Raw genomic sequence first — 14,057 nt, 5'->3', positions numbered from 1 at the left:
GTCTTCTTTCACTTTTCTTGCCTATATCTGTATACAGTGCTTACCTACCAAATATTTTTTCTCAGAGAAAGTATTGAATTCTAAGACCATCCGTTCCAATAGCAGCGGCTTATCCATTGGAACAGGTGAGTAGCAATGTGTCAGGTACCAGTGGTTTTCTAAAGTGTGGATCTTTGGGTTAGAGTCCATGCAGTCTCCAAAACTGAAAGGAAAATAGGAAATTTCTTTGGGAAATGAGGTATACAGGATTAAGAGGGAGGATCATATTTTGGTGGGTTTCACAATAAGTTATGACTTTCACATTGTAGTCAGAGGGACGGTATATCTTCTTTGCCCCCAACAAATATGGACGTGATTAAGTGGCTTGCCCAACACTGTAATGTGACTTTTATATTATTCCTTCTCTTACAGCCCTAGGGGCTATAGGTCCTCTCTGCCCTTTACTTCCATGGTATTCCCAGGGGTACTCCAGTCTATAGAAACAGTCCTTTAAAACAGGTCCTCAGAAATAAAAGTTGGCTAAACTTTCAACATGATTAGGAAAACCATCCCAAAGCTCTCTGATAGTTTTCCTTTGGCTGCTTTCTTTATGGTTCTGTGTTATTTGGAACCATGCCAGGAGATTGAATCTATGTACCTTTTTGGTTTTCCACCTGCTAGAGTTCCTGTAGTCTTTGATGTCTCAGAATTTGGATTCTGATATTTTGTGGAATCAAAACACATAAACACCCCAAATAAAAGCAGATTACAGCTGGACACAGTGGTGTGCACCTATAGTCCCAGCTACTAAAGAGGCTAAGATGGGAGGATCACTTGAGGTCAGGAGTTCAAGGCTGTCGTGTGCCATGATTGCACCTGTGAGTAGCCAGTGTATACCAGCCTGGGCAACATTAGCAAGACACCATTTCTAAAAAGCAAATAAATAAGCATATTAATTTCCCAAAACGAAACAGTTAGAAATATGATCTAGACTTGTTGAACTTTAGTTTACACATACACATACACTTATGTTTTATTGGTTTCCTTAAGTAATCTATTGCTCAGCATCTCTATTTGTGCATATCACAATGACTAAAATATCTTTTCTGCTAAGCACAGCTGTTCTATTACAACTTTGTTTTGCTGGAAAAGTATTTAAAGGAAAAGCATAACATTAAAAGCAAATGTCCAGGCCGGGCTTGGTGGCTCACGCCTGTAATCCCAGCACTCTGGGAGGCCGAGGCGGGTGGATCATTTGAGCTCAGGAGTTTGAGAACACCCTGAGCAAGAGCGAGACCCCGTCTCCACTAAAAATAGAAAGAAATTAGCTGGACAACTAAAAATATATTAAAAATGTTAGCCAGGCATGGTGGTGAATGCCTGTAGTCCCAGCTACTCGGGAGGCTGAGGCAGGAGGATTGCTTGAGCTCAGGAGTTTGAGGTTGCTGTGAGCTAGGCTGACGCCACGGCACTGTAGCCCCAGCAACAAAGTGAGACTCTGTCTCAAAAAAAAAAAAAAAAAAAAAAAAAGCAAATGTAAATGAGTATAAAAGCAGAGATTTTTGTCATTTTTATTCATAAATTTTATCCACATTGCCTAGAACAGGGCCTGGTAAATGCTCAATAAATATTTGTTGATTGAGTGTGTTATAACCATCCATTGGACTACTAAACAGAAGTGAAAATGAACAGCATCTCCAAATATTTCCATAATGTGAAATGTAAAAAGCAAGTGACAGCAGACTACATGCCTTTTTATAAAGTTTAAAAACAAGCAAAATAAATAGTACTGTATTGTTTAAGGGTATATCAGTAGGTGATAAGGTTTTTTAGGAAGAAGTGATAAATACAGAATTAATGAGAATGGCTTTATTCTGGGTAGGAGGCCAGAGAAGAAAGGAATTCACAAGGCAGCTCCAGTGATCCAGGTGATGCTCTAGTTCATCACTGTCCAGTAGGTCTTTCTATGACAATGGGATGTTCTATATCTGTGCTGTTCACTATAGTAGCCACTCGCCCCATGTGGCCATTGAGCGCTTGAAAAGTGGCTCGTGTGACTGAGGAACTGAATGTTTAATTCTGTTTACACTTAAATGGGTACATATGGCTAGTCACTATCATATTTGATGGTGTAATTCTAGTTCTAGTAGCAGATTCACATATGTTTGTTTTATTGTTAGGCATCAGAACTTACACATAGGTTAAAAATAGTCTTATCTGAATCTCAAATGTAACATAATTTTTTTTTTTTTTTTTTTTGAGACAGAGTCTCACTCTGTTGCCCAGGCTAGAGTGAGTGCCGTGGCGTCAGCCTAGCTCACAGCAACCTCAAACTCCTGAGCTCAAGGGATCCTCCTGCCTCAGCCTCCCGAGTAGCTGGGACTACAGGCATGTGCCACCATGCCCGGCTAATTTTTTCTATATATATTTTTAGCTGTCTATATAATTTCTTTCTATTTTTAGTAGAGATGGGGTCTCGCTCTTGCTCAGGCTGGTCTCGAACTCCTGAGCTCAAGTGATCCGCCCACCTCGGCCTCCCAGAGTGCTAGGATTACAGGCGTGAGCCACCACGCCCGGCCAAATGTAACATAATTTTTAAAAACCATTTAAAACAAAAACAAGTTTCAGAGCTAATTTTGGTAACTTTAGTTCTGCTGCTTCAGTAGGATCACAGGGTGGCCCAATCAGTCCTCAGGCCAGTACAACAGATGGTAATACACACTTTTTTACATTTAACCTTAGAATATACCATGCAATTTTTTTTTTTTAGTTTTGGCAAATTTATTTTCTTAATTATATTTTTCTTTGGCCCATATTAAAATTCAATTTTGTTTCCTGACCACATATCAGGTAGTCATCATTAAAGTAATTTGGAATATGCTGCATGATAAAAAGAACCAGCTATCATATTTTTAACATTTAATGCTCACATTAAATGTTGAAGAATTTACCATTCATGTTTTCCCCCAGACAGGGAGTTAGTGGTGAGTTCATCTGTCAGCTTTAATTGGTGTTTGGCTCAAATGTTAAAGACCTTTTTATATAAAATGAATGTCCATGGGGGATGCTAGAATCTGAATGTATGTGTTAAGGAAGCAGAGTAAGCATGGGTGCTAAATTTGATGAGCTGTGTGGTTGGGGGGATTGTTCAGTAATGCTCTAGAATATTGCTAATCTGCTATGGATATAGGGTAAGCAAGTTTGGAAAATGGAAGTGAATCATCATTATGAACATCCTGATACCCACATACTTTGTGTAAGAAATAAAAATTTAGTCCCCAGTATCTGACTTGCACTGTTGCAATTCCACTTCATGCAACTCTAGGAAGCTTTTCAGGGTAAGTGGGACTGTCAGATGGTAAATCTTTCTTGCTGCACAGCAAAGCTCTCTACTTCTGTGCTCTGTATCTGTCAGTGGTTCAGAGCTCTAGCCCTGGAGGAGGTGGTGGTGGTGAAGAGGAGGACAGTCAGCAGGAATCTGAAACTCCTGATCCAAGTGGAGGCTTCCGAGGAACAATGGAAGCAGACCGAGGAATGGAAGGTTTAATCAGTCCCACGGAGGCCATGGGGAACGGTAGTGGGGCCAGCAGCTCCTGTCCTGGCTGGCTTCGAAAGGTAATTCCTTTGGAAGAGGTACCTCAGATGAAATATCAGTCCCTTAGCAAGGACTAGAAAGGAGCTGTCATGATCTTTCAGTTTTTCATGTCGTATGAACTGTTTTGCAGCAGGAATCAAGTTTTCTGATTTCTACCTAGAAAGAAATCACCAAATCATTAATCCTTTTTTCTTTCCAACAAGAAGAGATACAAAATGTTCTCCTACCGGTATTAGTTAAGTGAATGTAAATTAATATAGTCTGCCTTGAAGGTAGTTTTTGTAGTGCATGTATGCAAAGATTAAGCTTGTAGATTTTGTACTGTCATTTACAGAAATGGAATATTGGGGCAATTGGAATGCTTACAATCAGAAAATGGTTTATGTAAGTTGAATTTCATTGAAGTATATTTATTTTCAAGGAAAATTGGTCACAACATTTGACTATGCAGAAGAGGTTAAAATACATGTTAGTATGATGTCATTCTTTTAGAAAATATATAACACACAAAAGTATGTCAACAGAACTATAAATTGACTGTTTAAACAGTGATTATCTTTGAGTGATGGGATTGTTGGTGGTTTTTATTAGCTTCCTTTTCCCATCTGTATTTTCTCATTTTCTACAGTGAATATTTACAGTTTGTGAAATTTAAAATTTTTACCCTCCGCCCCCAAAAAAATCTATCAAATAAGACTAAACTTGATAGTTGTTTGAGGAGTCTGAACAGAAGAACCAGTACACTATTCTAGATACACCTTCAGCCCCAGCCTTAAGGAGCCTCGAAGCCAGACTCACTACCAGTACCTTAGAACTTCCCAATTCACTGAATAGCCTGTGTAGAATAAATGTTTTGGAGAAACACACCAGACTCTCCAGACTGTCCTTGAATTTAAGTTGAATTTGCATCACTGTTACTCCTCTGATGAAGGGATGGCAGTTTGCTCACAGGTAGGGTGAGATGTGGTGTTAATCACCACAACAACTGTTCTGCTCCACTAGAGGGTGCTGATGTCATGACAGTGGAAACTATAGGAAAAGAGAATTTGGGAGAAAGCAAATTACTGCAAACAGAACTGATAAGGTTCTTTCTCATATACATAGGAGCTGGAAAATGCAGAATTCATCCCCATGCCTGACAGCCCATCTCCCTTAAGTGCAGCATTTTCAGAATCTGAGAAAGATACCCTGCCTTATGAAGAGCTGCAAGGACTCAAAGTGGCCTCTGAAGCTCCCTCGGAACACAAGCCCCCAGTGGGAGCCTGGGTAACTGAGCTTTTTGCCTTTGAATCATGACTAGGTGTAAACAGTTATTGTGAGCTCTGCCCAGTTCTCCTGGCCCCACTGTCTCTTCCTCTAGCTTTTGGTCTTCCAGCTGCCTTGCATTAACTCATCATACTGTCTGTTAAGGTATTTACTCTTTCACATTTCTGATAGGCTAACACCTTTCTACACCAGGGGATTGTCTTTTGCTCTCTGCCTCAGAAGTACCAAAATTGAAATTCCAAAATTCAAATTCAGTTTTTCATGACACTGCTAGGGTGGGTAACTCTAAATATAAGAAGTATATAGCTTGTAGTTTAGTTTGGAAGTGAACCTAATGTACACCTAACCATGGTGGAAATGAAATTGTTGTGAATATCTCAATAAAACTATAAACCAGAGGCATAAAACTTTTTCTGTAAAGGGCTACATAGTAATTATTTTAGACTTTTTGTTTATATTTCTTTATATAAAGGTCCACATAGTAATTATTTTAGACTTTGTGAGCCATACAGTTTCTTTTACAAGTATTTAATTCTGACATTATAGCACAAAAGCAGCCTCAAATAATACATGGTGAATGAGCATGCCTGTGTTCCAATAAAACTTTATTTACAAAAACAACAGGAGGTCAGAGTTGGCCCGTGGGCTGTCATTTGCTGGCCCTTGCTATAAACAAAGTACAGTAGAAGGGAGAAAAGTCCAGATTGGGGTAATTGAAAAGCTCCCCAGAAGAGGTAATAAAACTTTTTAAGCTTCAAGGTGAGTGTTTTAATTCCTCTGTCAGTTAGCCTTCTTGAATTGTGTTGGTGGTCCTGTTGACTGCACATTTCTCTAATCTTTTTTAAAGTGTCATCTGTTATATATATATCCACTGCATATCACTGCATCCTCACTGTGGTCTGAAGGACTTGTTCTAAACCAAATCATGCTTTTCCCCACTTCAGCATTTTATTTTATTTTATTTTATTTTTATATTTTGTAGAGACACAGTCTTGCTGTGTTGCTCAAGCTGGTCTAAAACTTCTGGCCTCAAGTGATCCTCCCACCTCAGCCTTCCAAAATGCGGGGATTACAGGCATTAGCCACCGTGCCTGGCCAATTTTGTTTTTGAGACAGGGTCTCACTGTCACCTAGGCTGGAGTGTACTGGCACAATCAGAGCTCACTGCAACCTCAAACTCCAGGGTCAAGCAATCCTTCCACCTCAGCCTCCCCAGTAGTTAGGACTATAGGCACATGCCACCATGCCCAGCTCCCACTTCAGCATTTTAAATGAGAAGGTATCAAAGCACTTTAAAATTTTTCACAACGTCCTCCAAAATAGGCAATTGGTCTTCTACCTTAGCCTATGGGGACTGAGGCATTTGAGGGTTCCCTTGCCCTGTTATATCAGTGCCAAGTGCTATTGTAATCCCAGTATTTTTCTGTTTCTGTTGCATATATTCTTACGTATATATGTTTTATCTTGTTAGTTTAAAAGGAAAATCTGATTGCACCTAGAGGAAGTTTGTATTGGGGAGCTGTAGCACCTGGGCAGAACCTCCTACAATCTCTCCTTGTCTCTCTAGCCTCTTCAGCTGAATCCTGCAGTAACATGTGCTGGGAAGGGTACACCACTGACGACTCCTGCCTGTGCATGCAGCTCTCTGCAGGTGGAGGTTGAGAGATTGCAAGGTCTGGTGTTAAAGTGTCTGGCTGAACAACAGAAGCTACAGCAAGAAAACCTCCAGATTTTTACCCAACTACAGAAGCTGAATAAGAAATTAGAAGGAGGGCAGCAGGTAAGAGCATTACGAGAATTATCCAGTATCTAAGTCTGTTTTGAAGTATCACGGAAACAAAACATCAAGTGCTGAAATAGATTTGTTCCTTTGCAGGTCTTCACTTTTTCATGATGTCACTTTTGTAATTAATCCCAGAAGCCTTGGTTCTTGTTCAGTTACTTGGATTGAATCATTTTCATCACCTAACTAACTTCCATTCTTTTGTGTTACTATTTGTTTTTTCTTTTTATTATGAAAAACTTTAAACATTACAGTACAATGAACAACCATATATCCACCATCTATATTCAACAGTTTTTAACATGTTGCTGTATTTGTTTCAACTTATAAATATATGCTTTATTTATTTTGCTGAACCATTTTAAAGTAAATTATAAAAATCATAATACTTGGCCGGGCGTGGTGGCTCACGCCTGTAATCCTAGCACTCTGGGAGGCCGAGGCGGGTGGATCGCTCGAGGTCAGGAGTTTGAGACCAGCCTGAGCAAGAGTGAGACCCCGTCTCTACTAAAAATAGAAAGAAATTATATGGACAACTAAAATATATATATACAAAAAATTAGCCGGGCATGGTGGCACATGCCTGTAGTCCCAGCTACTCGGGAGGCTGAGGCAGTAGGATCGCTTAAGCCCAGGAGTTTGAGGTTGCTGTGAGCTAGACTGACGCCACGGCACTCACTCTAGCCCGGGCAACAGAGTGAGACTCTGTCTCAAAAAAAAAAAAAAAAAAAAAAAAAAAAAAAAATCATAATACTTAATTACACATCTCTAAAAATAAAGACATTCTCCTGAACAACCATAATACTATCACACCTTACAAATTAACACTAATATTCTTAGTTCACATCCAGTATCCAGTTGATATTCCAGTTTTCCCCACAGAAATGTCCTTTATCACTTTTTTTATCAGACCAAAATCTAAGAACCCCACATTCCATTTGGTTATGTCTCTTGTTTCTTTTAACCTAGAACAATTCCCTCCACCACCATCACGCTTTTTAAAAATATTTTCATCACATTGACTTGTTGAGGAAACCAGGCCAGTTATTTAACAGAATATCCCACATTCTGGATTTGTCTTGTTTTCTTCGGGTATTGTCTAACTTGTTCTTCTGTCACCCTGTCTTTTCTGAAAACCAGAAGTTTGACTTCTGGCTTGATTAGATTCAGGTTGAACATTTTTAGTACAAATATTTCACAGGTGATGCTGCTTGCGTTATTTTTAACGAGCCATAGTATTGTTCTATATAGAGTGAACTAGGAACAAGGAAATAGGGCTCAGCCCTTGGCTTTGCCATTTACCAGCTGTATGTGTTTGGGCTAATTACTTTGTTTCTCTGAGCCCTGGTTTCTCACTTAAGAAAATTGTACCACCTACCTCATATGGTTCTTTTGAGGATCAAAAGAAACAATGTCTATGAAATTACTTTAGAAAGTAACATACATACTTGAGGCAAGATTAGCAGCTGTGGCAGGCAGGAATATTGTTTTGTCCAGGACTGTTCCAGTTTTAAAACTGAGAATTCTGCATGCCAAAAAACCCTGCAGTCCAGGACAAACCAGGACAGTTGGTCATGTTACCTGCAACAAATGTGAGGGTGTGGACTTTATGTAAAATAGTGCTTTGAGCTTCTCACAAGACTGTCCTGAACTGCTGTGACTAGGTGGCACTGTTGCTAATGTGGACTGTGTTTTATCTGGACAGGTGGGGATGCATTCCAAAGGAACTCAGACAGCAAAGGAAGAGATGGAAATGGATCCAAAGCCTGACTTAGATTCAGATTCCTGGTGCCTCCTGGGAACAGACTCCTGTCGACCCAGCCTCTAGTCTCCTGAGCCTATATAGCCCCAGGAAACTGGGACCCAAAGAACTTCACAGCACACTTACCAAATGCAGAGAGCAGCTTTCCTGGCTTTGTTCACTTGCAGACAAGGAGCGCAAGGCGGAGGCTCTGAAGCACTCTCCTTGTACGTTTGGAGAGTGGCATTGCCTTTTAGATAGGATCTAGAAGTGATTTTATTGTTTTGAAGTATGGAAGGGCCCCATGGCCCTGGCTTTGTCATCAGTGACTGCCATAGCAACAGCAGCTCTGTACCTCATCTGTTGATCCCACCTTTGAAGAGGAGACACAGTGCTCACCTTAATTGCGCTGGTAGCAGCTTATATCCCATATATCATTTTCACCATTGATTGGAAGCTGCCTTGGGAATTAAACACCAGGCATTGCACCTCTGGGTGGGGGAGGGCAAAGTGTAAAGCTGGAGTGGGCTGGAAGCAGCCGTGGTCCGCCCAGTGTCCTCGAGAGTGGTGAAGCATTCTGAGCCCTCTCAGGAGCCCTAAGTCCGGGAAAGTATGTCTGGTGAAAACAATTTAGAGCTTGTTTCCAGAAAGTTCAGTTACTTCATGCAGCCAAATGCTTTAGGAGGAAAAGTGGGCTTAGATCGCTTTTCCTCTGAGGTTGATTGAAATTTCTTCAGTGAGGAGTAGAGAAAGGGCAGGTCCCTCCGCATCACACAGCTGGAGTTTCAGGATGTGGCCGATGCAGGGTGGGATTTCGTAGCTTTGGAAGATACCTCTGAGGGATGAGGTGTCTCAGAGAATTGTGTCAGTGGGGCAGTAGGAATGGCCTTAAGAGAAAGTCATGAGGGAATGGAGGTCCTCCTTTAGCTGCCTCTACCTGGTATCTTAGAGAGGGCTGAGAGGGACTTGGTCTTCTGCTCAGGAGAAGGCTTATGCCTCTACCTTCATGGCTCTTAAGGTTCTAACCTTGACAGCTGCAGCCCCTAACACTCCCTTTCTGTATGTCTAGTCAGTATTTTTCCCCTTTTGGTGTTTATGAAGCCATATCATAACCAGTGAATCTGTATCATCTTTCCTACTTGAGTGGCCCAGAGCCAGCACCAAACCCTGGGAGTCCCTGAAGCCTAACAGAACAGGTAGAACCTGCTGAGTGGAAGGAATTTGGCTGAGAGCTCACTGCTAATCCCATATTCATTGTGTCCTTATAGGCAAGAGCAAACTAGTTTTCCCAAGGAGAAAGAGTATCCTAGAAGAATAAAACTTCATGTAGAACATTCTAGGCAGGTATTTGATGGTTTCACTTAAGGATGTGAGCTTTCTGTTTCTGCCTAGCCTTAGGAAATGTTCCTTTAGTACTTAGAGTCATAAGAGCTGCTTTGATGAGTCTCACATCCTACCTCCCTACAAACAGCTAAATTGTGTTTCGTTTTCCCCAAACCAAAATGTGTGATATCTGTTTAATATTGTGGAAGGTCCTGTGCAATGGAAATTTTGCCATTTCCCTAAACCTGGTGGTGGAAAGGCTAATGCTCTGGGAAAACCCCATGGCTGGGGATGGGCAACTCTGTTCAATGGGATCTTCTTTGGTTTGATGTTCTCATTGTTTTCTCAATTCTGGGAAGCCTAGTACATTAGTACTATTGTAATCACTGAAGCCTTTTCTTGAAATAAGGGAAGGGCCAACTTTGGATTAAAGTTACAAGTTCTGGGGACTTGGGGGTTGCTGTAAACCCTAACAGTGGGTTTTGGTTCATCATGTAAATGCAACTTTGATTTTCTTAAGGACTGACTGGCCTGCCATGTCCCTGTATCCTCATGCTCACCATCTCAGCAGGCCTGAGAGGCAGGGTCAGTTTGGGTGTGCATCATGAGGATTGCTTCCCGTGTGAAGCTGAGGGACATGGGCACGTTGCTGAGACTGTGGGGTGAAAGTGAGTGCTGAAGGTGGGTGAGAGCCCTTTTCTTGTTCAGAGGGGGGTCATTCCCTAGCGGTGGAACACTGTGGTCATTTTCTCTAGCATGTCCCCTTGGAAAGTCTAGATTTGCTATTAATCTAGCCGAGTATCTAAGTTGTGTGCCTTAGAGACAATTTGCACTTTCCCAAATTGTGCCTGGGACAGCCATACGATTTTTTCCCACCAAACAACTATGCAAACAGAAACCAGTTCAAAGGTGGATAAAGTGAAAGGTGAGGCAGTAATAATGCCTTTGAATGGTTTTCTGTAGCTAATTCTCTTTAGATTTTGTCATGCTTTTCTACTTTATGCAGTGCTAGGTGTTTTAAGTTTTCTAGTAGTATCGCTTTTGAGTTATAGTATAACCTGAGTTACTCCTCTGCTCTGACATTGTTGTGGAAGAACTAGCTTATTGTTAGCCATATGCTTGAAAGGTTGAGGGTGGAATGGTTTGGCATTTCTGTTTTAAATAAACATTTAAACTCTCGATCAGTGCTGTGCCTCAGTAAGCCTGCACACGGACCTTAGTCACTGGGGTTAAAACACCCAGATTCTAGGCTTTCATGAACCTTTGATTCAGTGAGTCTTTATGTAAATAAATAAATGTTCTTGGAACAGAAATAACACAAGGGACATTTGCACAGAAATAATCTTTGCTTCTTTCCAGTTTCTTATTCTTGCCAGCAGAATTATGTCCTTTTTCCCCAAAAAATGTCTAAAAGACAGCGCTGAAAGTGCAGGGGGAGAAAAAAATAAGGCTTTAAAAGAAGGATCCCTTCTTGTACTTACCTCCTCAGTCTCAGCAGGGGGCTTTTCCAAGTGATTATGCCAGTTTATGTTTTTAAACTTTTCCCTCAGAGAGGGTGAACTGTATTTGGGCTAATAGCACGGCCAAGTTATAACTTCTCTTGGCTTCACATTTCACTAAAGGTTAAAGTAAAAGCAGAGTAAAACTCAGATTTCATTTGGTTTCCCATATATTCACAAACAATCATAATAGAAAGAACAACTGAAGAGCAAGAATGTATTTTAAATAAATTCATTCAAATGAGATCCCTGGGCCTCCAAAGAAGTATTACTCATGATAGTGTCAGGGCAGAGGGGGCTGTAGTCAGGACTATAAAATATGTTCCTTCCTGCTGCAAAGCCAAAAATCATTTATTGCTTCAATGATTAACTGTGGAGATAAATATGCTGGTCATTAAATCTCACAAAACCATGAACATTAGAGAGAAAAACTCCACTATGTCACATCTCTGCTACCTCCTGTGTAGTTGTGAAGAGTGATAAATTGATGACTGAAAGCAAATCTTGGCCAGAAGGTGCTGTGAAGTAAATACATTGCTATTAAGAAATATTGTCTCAGCACGTCTACATACATTTAAAATGAAATGGGTTTCCATGTGAGTTCCACAAGGAAATTTTTCCCATGGCTTAACCTTTTGAACTTTAAAATTTATAACATTTACTTGCACTAAAGTTTCTTGGATAAAGTAATATAAAATACAGACGTTAACAAGCAGCATTTATTTATCCACTATCATCCTCTGAGCTATCCCGGAAGAGACAGACAGAAAAAGGTTCTTAACCTCTTCCCAAAGACCAGATCAAGCTAAATTTAAAAGACTAATAGATATTCCTAGTATAATCAAGGCCTGAACACATAGAGATCCAAGGGAACACTAAGGCATTGACTATTGTTTTATTTCTTTAGTAACATAAGAATAACTGCTTCCTTGTGTCTATAGAAAGCACTGCCCCCTCACACATTTGTTCTCTGTGGAGGTCCCCGACTGTGACCTTTATAACATCATCCAGGGATCCCAAACCTCAGTGCCTGGGGGCCAGGTAGGTAAGGGCAGCAGGCCAGGTGGTGCTGCTGTCCCCATCTGAAAGCCACTGATTCTGAACCCCACCCAATTTGTGCTGTGCAGGTTGCTGGCCCAGTGTTTCCAGAACTTCCAGTTTTTCAAGAGTTGCTCCCTATCCCGATTTTGAAGTGTCAGATCACGTATTTAATGCTGTACCAGCCCAATAAAACATCTGTGGGGTAAAGCAGTCCACAGTCTACCACTTTGTGACCTTGGCCACGGCTTATTCTTGCCATCTATTGCTTTTAACATCGAGTGTGAAACTTAAAACTTCATTAAACTTGGCTGGAGAATGCACACATTGGGTTAAATGTCCAGTGTCTCTATGTGAGGTTTCCTAAAGGGGCTAACCAAAGGCCCCATTACGTGCTACCTTTTTTCATCTGGAAAAATTTAAAAAAAAAAAAGTGCAAAGCAATTCAATATATGCTCCTCTTTAAGTAGATAATTTTTTTCAGCCTAGTGTCCTATAGCTCCACTGCTGAAGCCTTAAACTCACATTTCAAATTGGTCTTATCTGTTAGCCCAGCCACCTGACAGAAGCTGCAGAGGAACTGGAACAGGAGGAGTGAGTGGCCATTTGTTATTCAGTAAAATATGGTTTTGTTGTCTGCCCAGTCTCCTTTGCCCAGCTCAAGTGAGTGGTTTTTGTCCAGGATTTTAAACTAATAATATGAGTGGTGCTCTCAGGACAGTAATCCTAGTAGGATTTCAGATCTGTTATGCTAGCTTCTTTCCTATCTGAACTGATGGGAACTCTCAGACATTAACTTACTAGTTTTCTCATTTCACAAGTCTAAGGCTCACTCATCTTTTTATTTAACTTTAAATCTCCAAAACCCATTAATTGAGGGCCTAATTTGTGCTGAGCTCTATTCTACACAGAGAAAATATAAAAGATTCAGTCCCTTTCCCTTCAAAGTTTACTTTCTCAAATAGAAATCGGCTATGCTATAATTGGCAGGAACATGTGACACTTGTAATGTCCCAGCTTGCTTTGATGGTAGATTTTGCTGCCTGATTTCAAAAATCATTAAACCAACTTGATTTGAAAGCAGACTGCTAGTAACAGCTGAAACTGATGTTTCTTTCTTTAACATGTGAAACCCATTAGAAAACAAGTAGAGAAACAAGTATAATGTGCTTTCCCCCTTCCCTGCCCTGTAAAGTACATAAAGATGTTTCCTTTATTACACAGCACACCATAGGGAAGGTTTAGGAGGCACTGGTGCCTAAACCTTACCTACTATTTTTGGCTTTTGGCCCGGACCATGCATCAGGGAGGCCAGGGGTAGATTTCCATTAATAATGCCTTACAGCAAAATCTTATTATCTTTTATAAGAATTACCATCTGGGTGACCATGTTCCTCTGACACCAACTCATCCTAAGAACTCCAACTTCATGCAAGAGTCAGAAGAGTTAACAGGAACCACGAACATACATGCAGTGGCCTGAAGGCACAACCAAATGCAAGCACTTCACTAGCAAAAACCACAAGTCGGGCTTGAGAGAAAAGAGCTTTAATGTAGCCTGCTCAGTACTCTTCAGTGTCTTCACCCATCAATTCTGAGGGCAGTAACATAAGGCATACCAGCTGGAGGTTGTAATTTAGTGGGAAGCTGGGGCTTCTGCCTCCTGCTGCTTAGCAGTGGCTTTCTCCTCACTGATTTTAGCTTGCAGGCAAATCTGAGGGATGTTAAAATTTTGTTTTTTTCTGCTTTGCATCAAATTCTACTCTCATTTACGGCTGAAGAGAAGCAGCAGAGCTTGAACTATCTGAGCAGGTTTCCACTGTTGTCCTGTGC

The 14,057-nt window shown here is 40.8% G+C and overlaps 1 protein-coding gene across 3 annotated transcripts in view; it reads left to right on the top strand.

Annotated features, from left to right (window-relative positions):
- NEK9 (NIMA related kinase 9) overlaps window positions 1-10,191 on the top strand; it is a 42,018-nt gene extending 31,827 nt beyond the window's left edge. For all 3 annotated transcript variants that reach the window (XM_069489026.1, XM_069489015.1, XM_069489007.1), the window contains 5 exons: window positions 66-125; window positions 3,395-3,594; window positions 4,679-4,840; window positions 6,408-6,620; window positions 8,329-10,191. In XM_069489026.1, the coding sequence (XP_069345127.1) occupies window positions 66-125; window positions 3,395-3,594; window positions 4,679-4,840; window positions 6,408-6,620; window positions 8,329-8,451 (758 nt within the window). In that variant the 3' untranslated portion in view covers window positions 8,452-10,191. The remainder of the gene's footprint in view (window positions 1-65; window positions 126-3,394; window positions 3,595-4,678; window positions 4,841-6,407; window positions 6,621-8,328) is intronic.
- Window positions 10,192-14,057: the final 3,866 nt, after the last annotated feature.

The sequence above is a fragment of the Eulemur rufifrons genome, chromosome 2 (assembly GCF_041146395.1).
Source record: "Eulemur rufifrons isolate Redbay chromosome 2, OSU_ERuf_1, whole genome shotgun sequence".
Lineage (NCBI taxonomy): Eukaryota > Metazoa > Chordata > Mammalia > Primates > Lemuridae > Eulemur > Eulemur rufifrons.
This window is presented reverse-complemented; position numbering and strand designations above follow the sequence as displayed.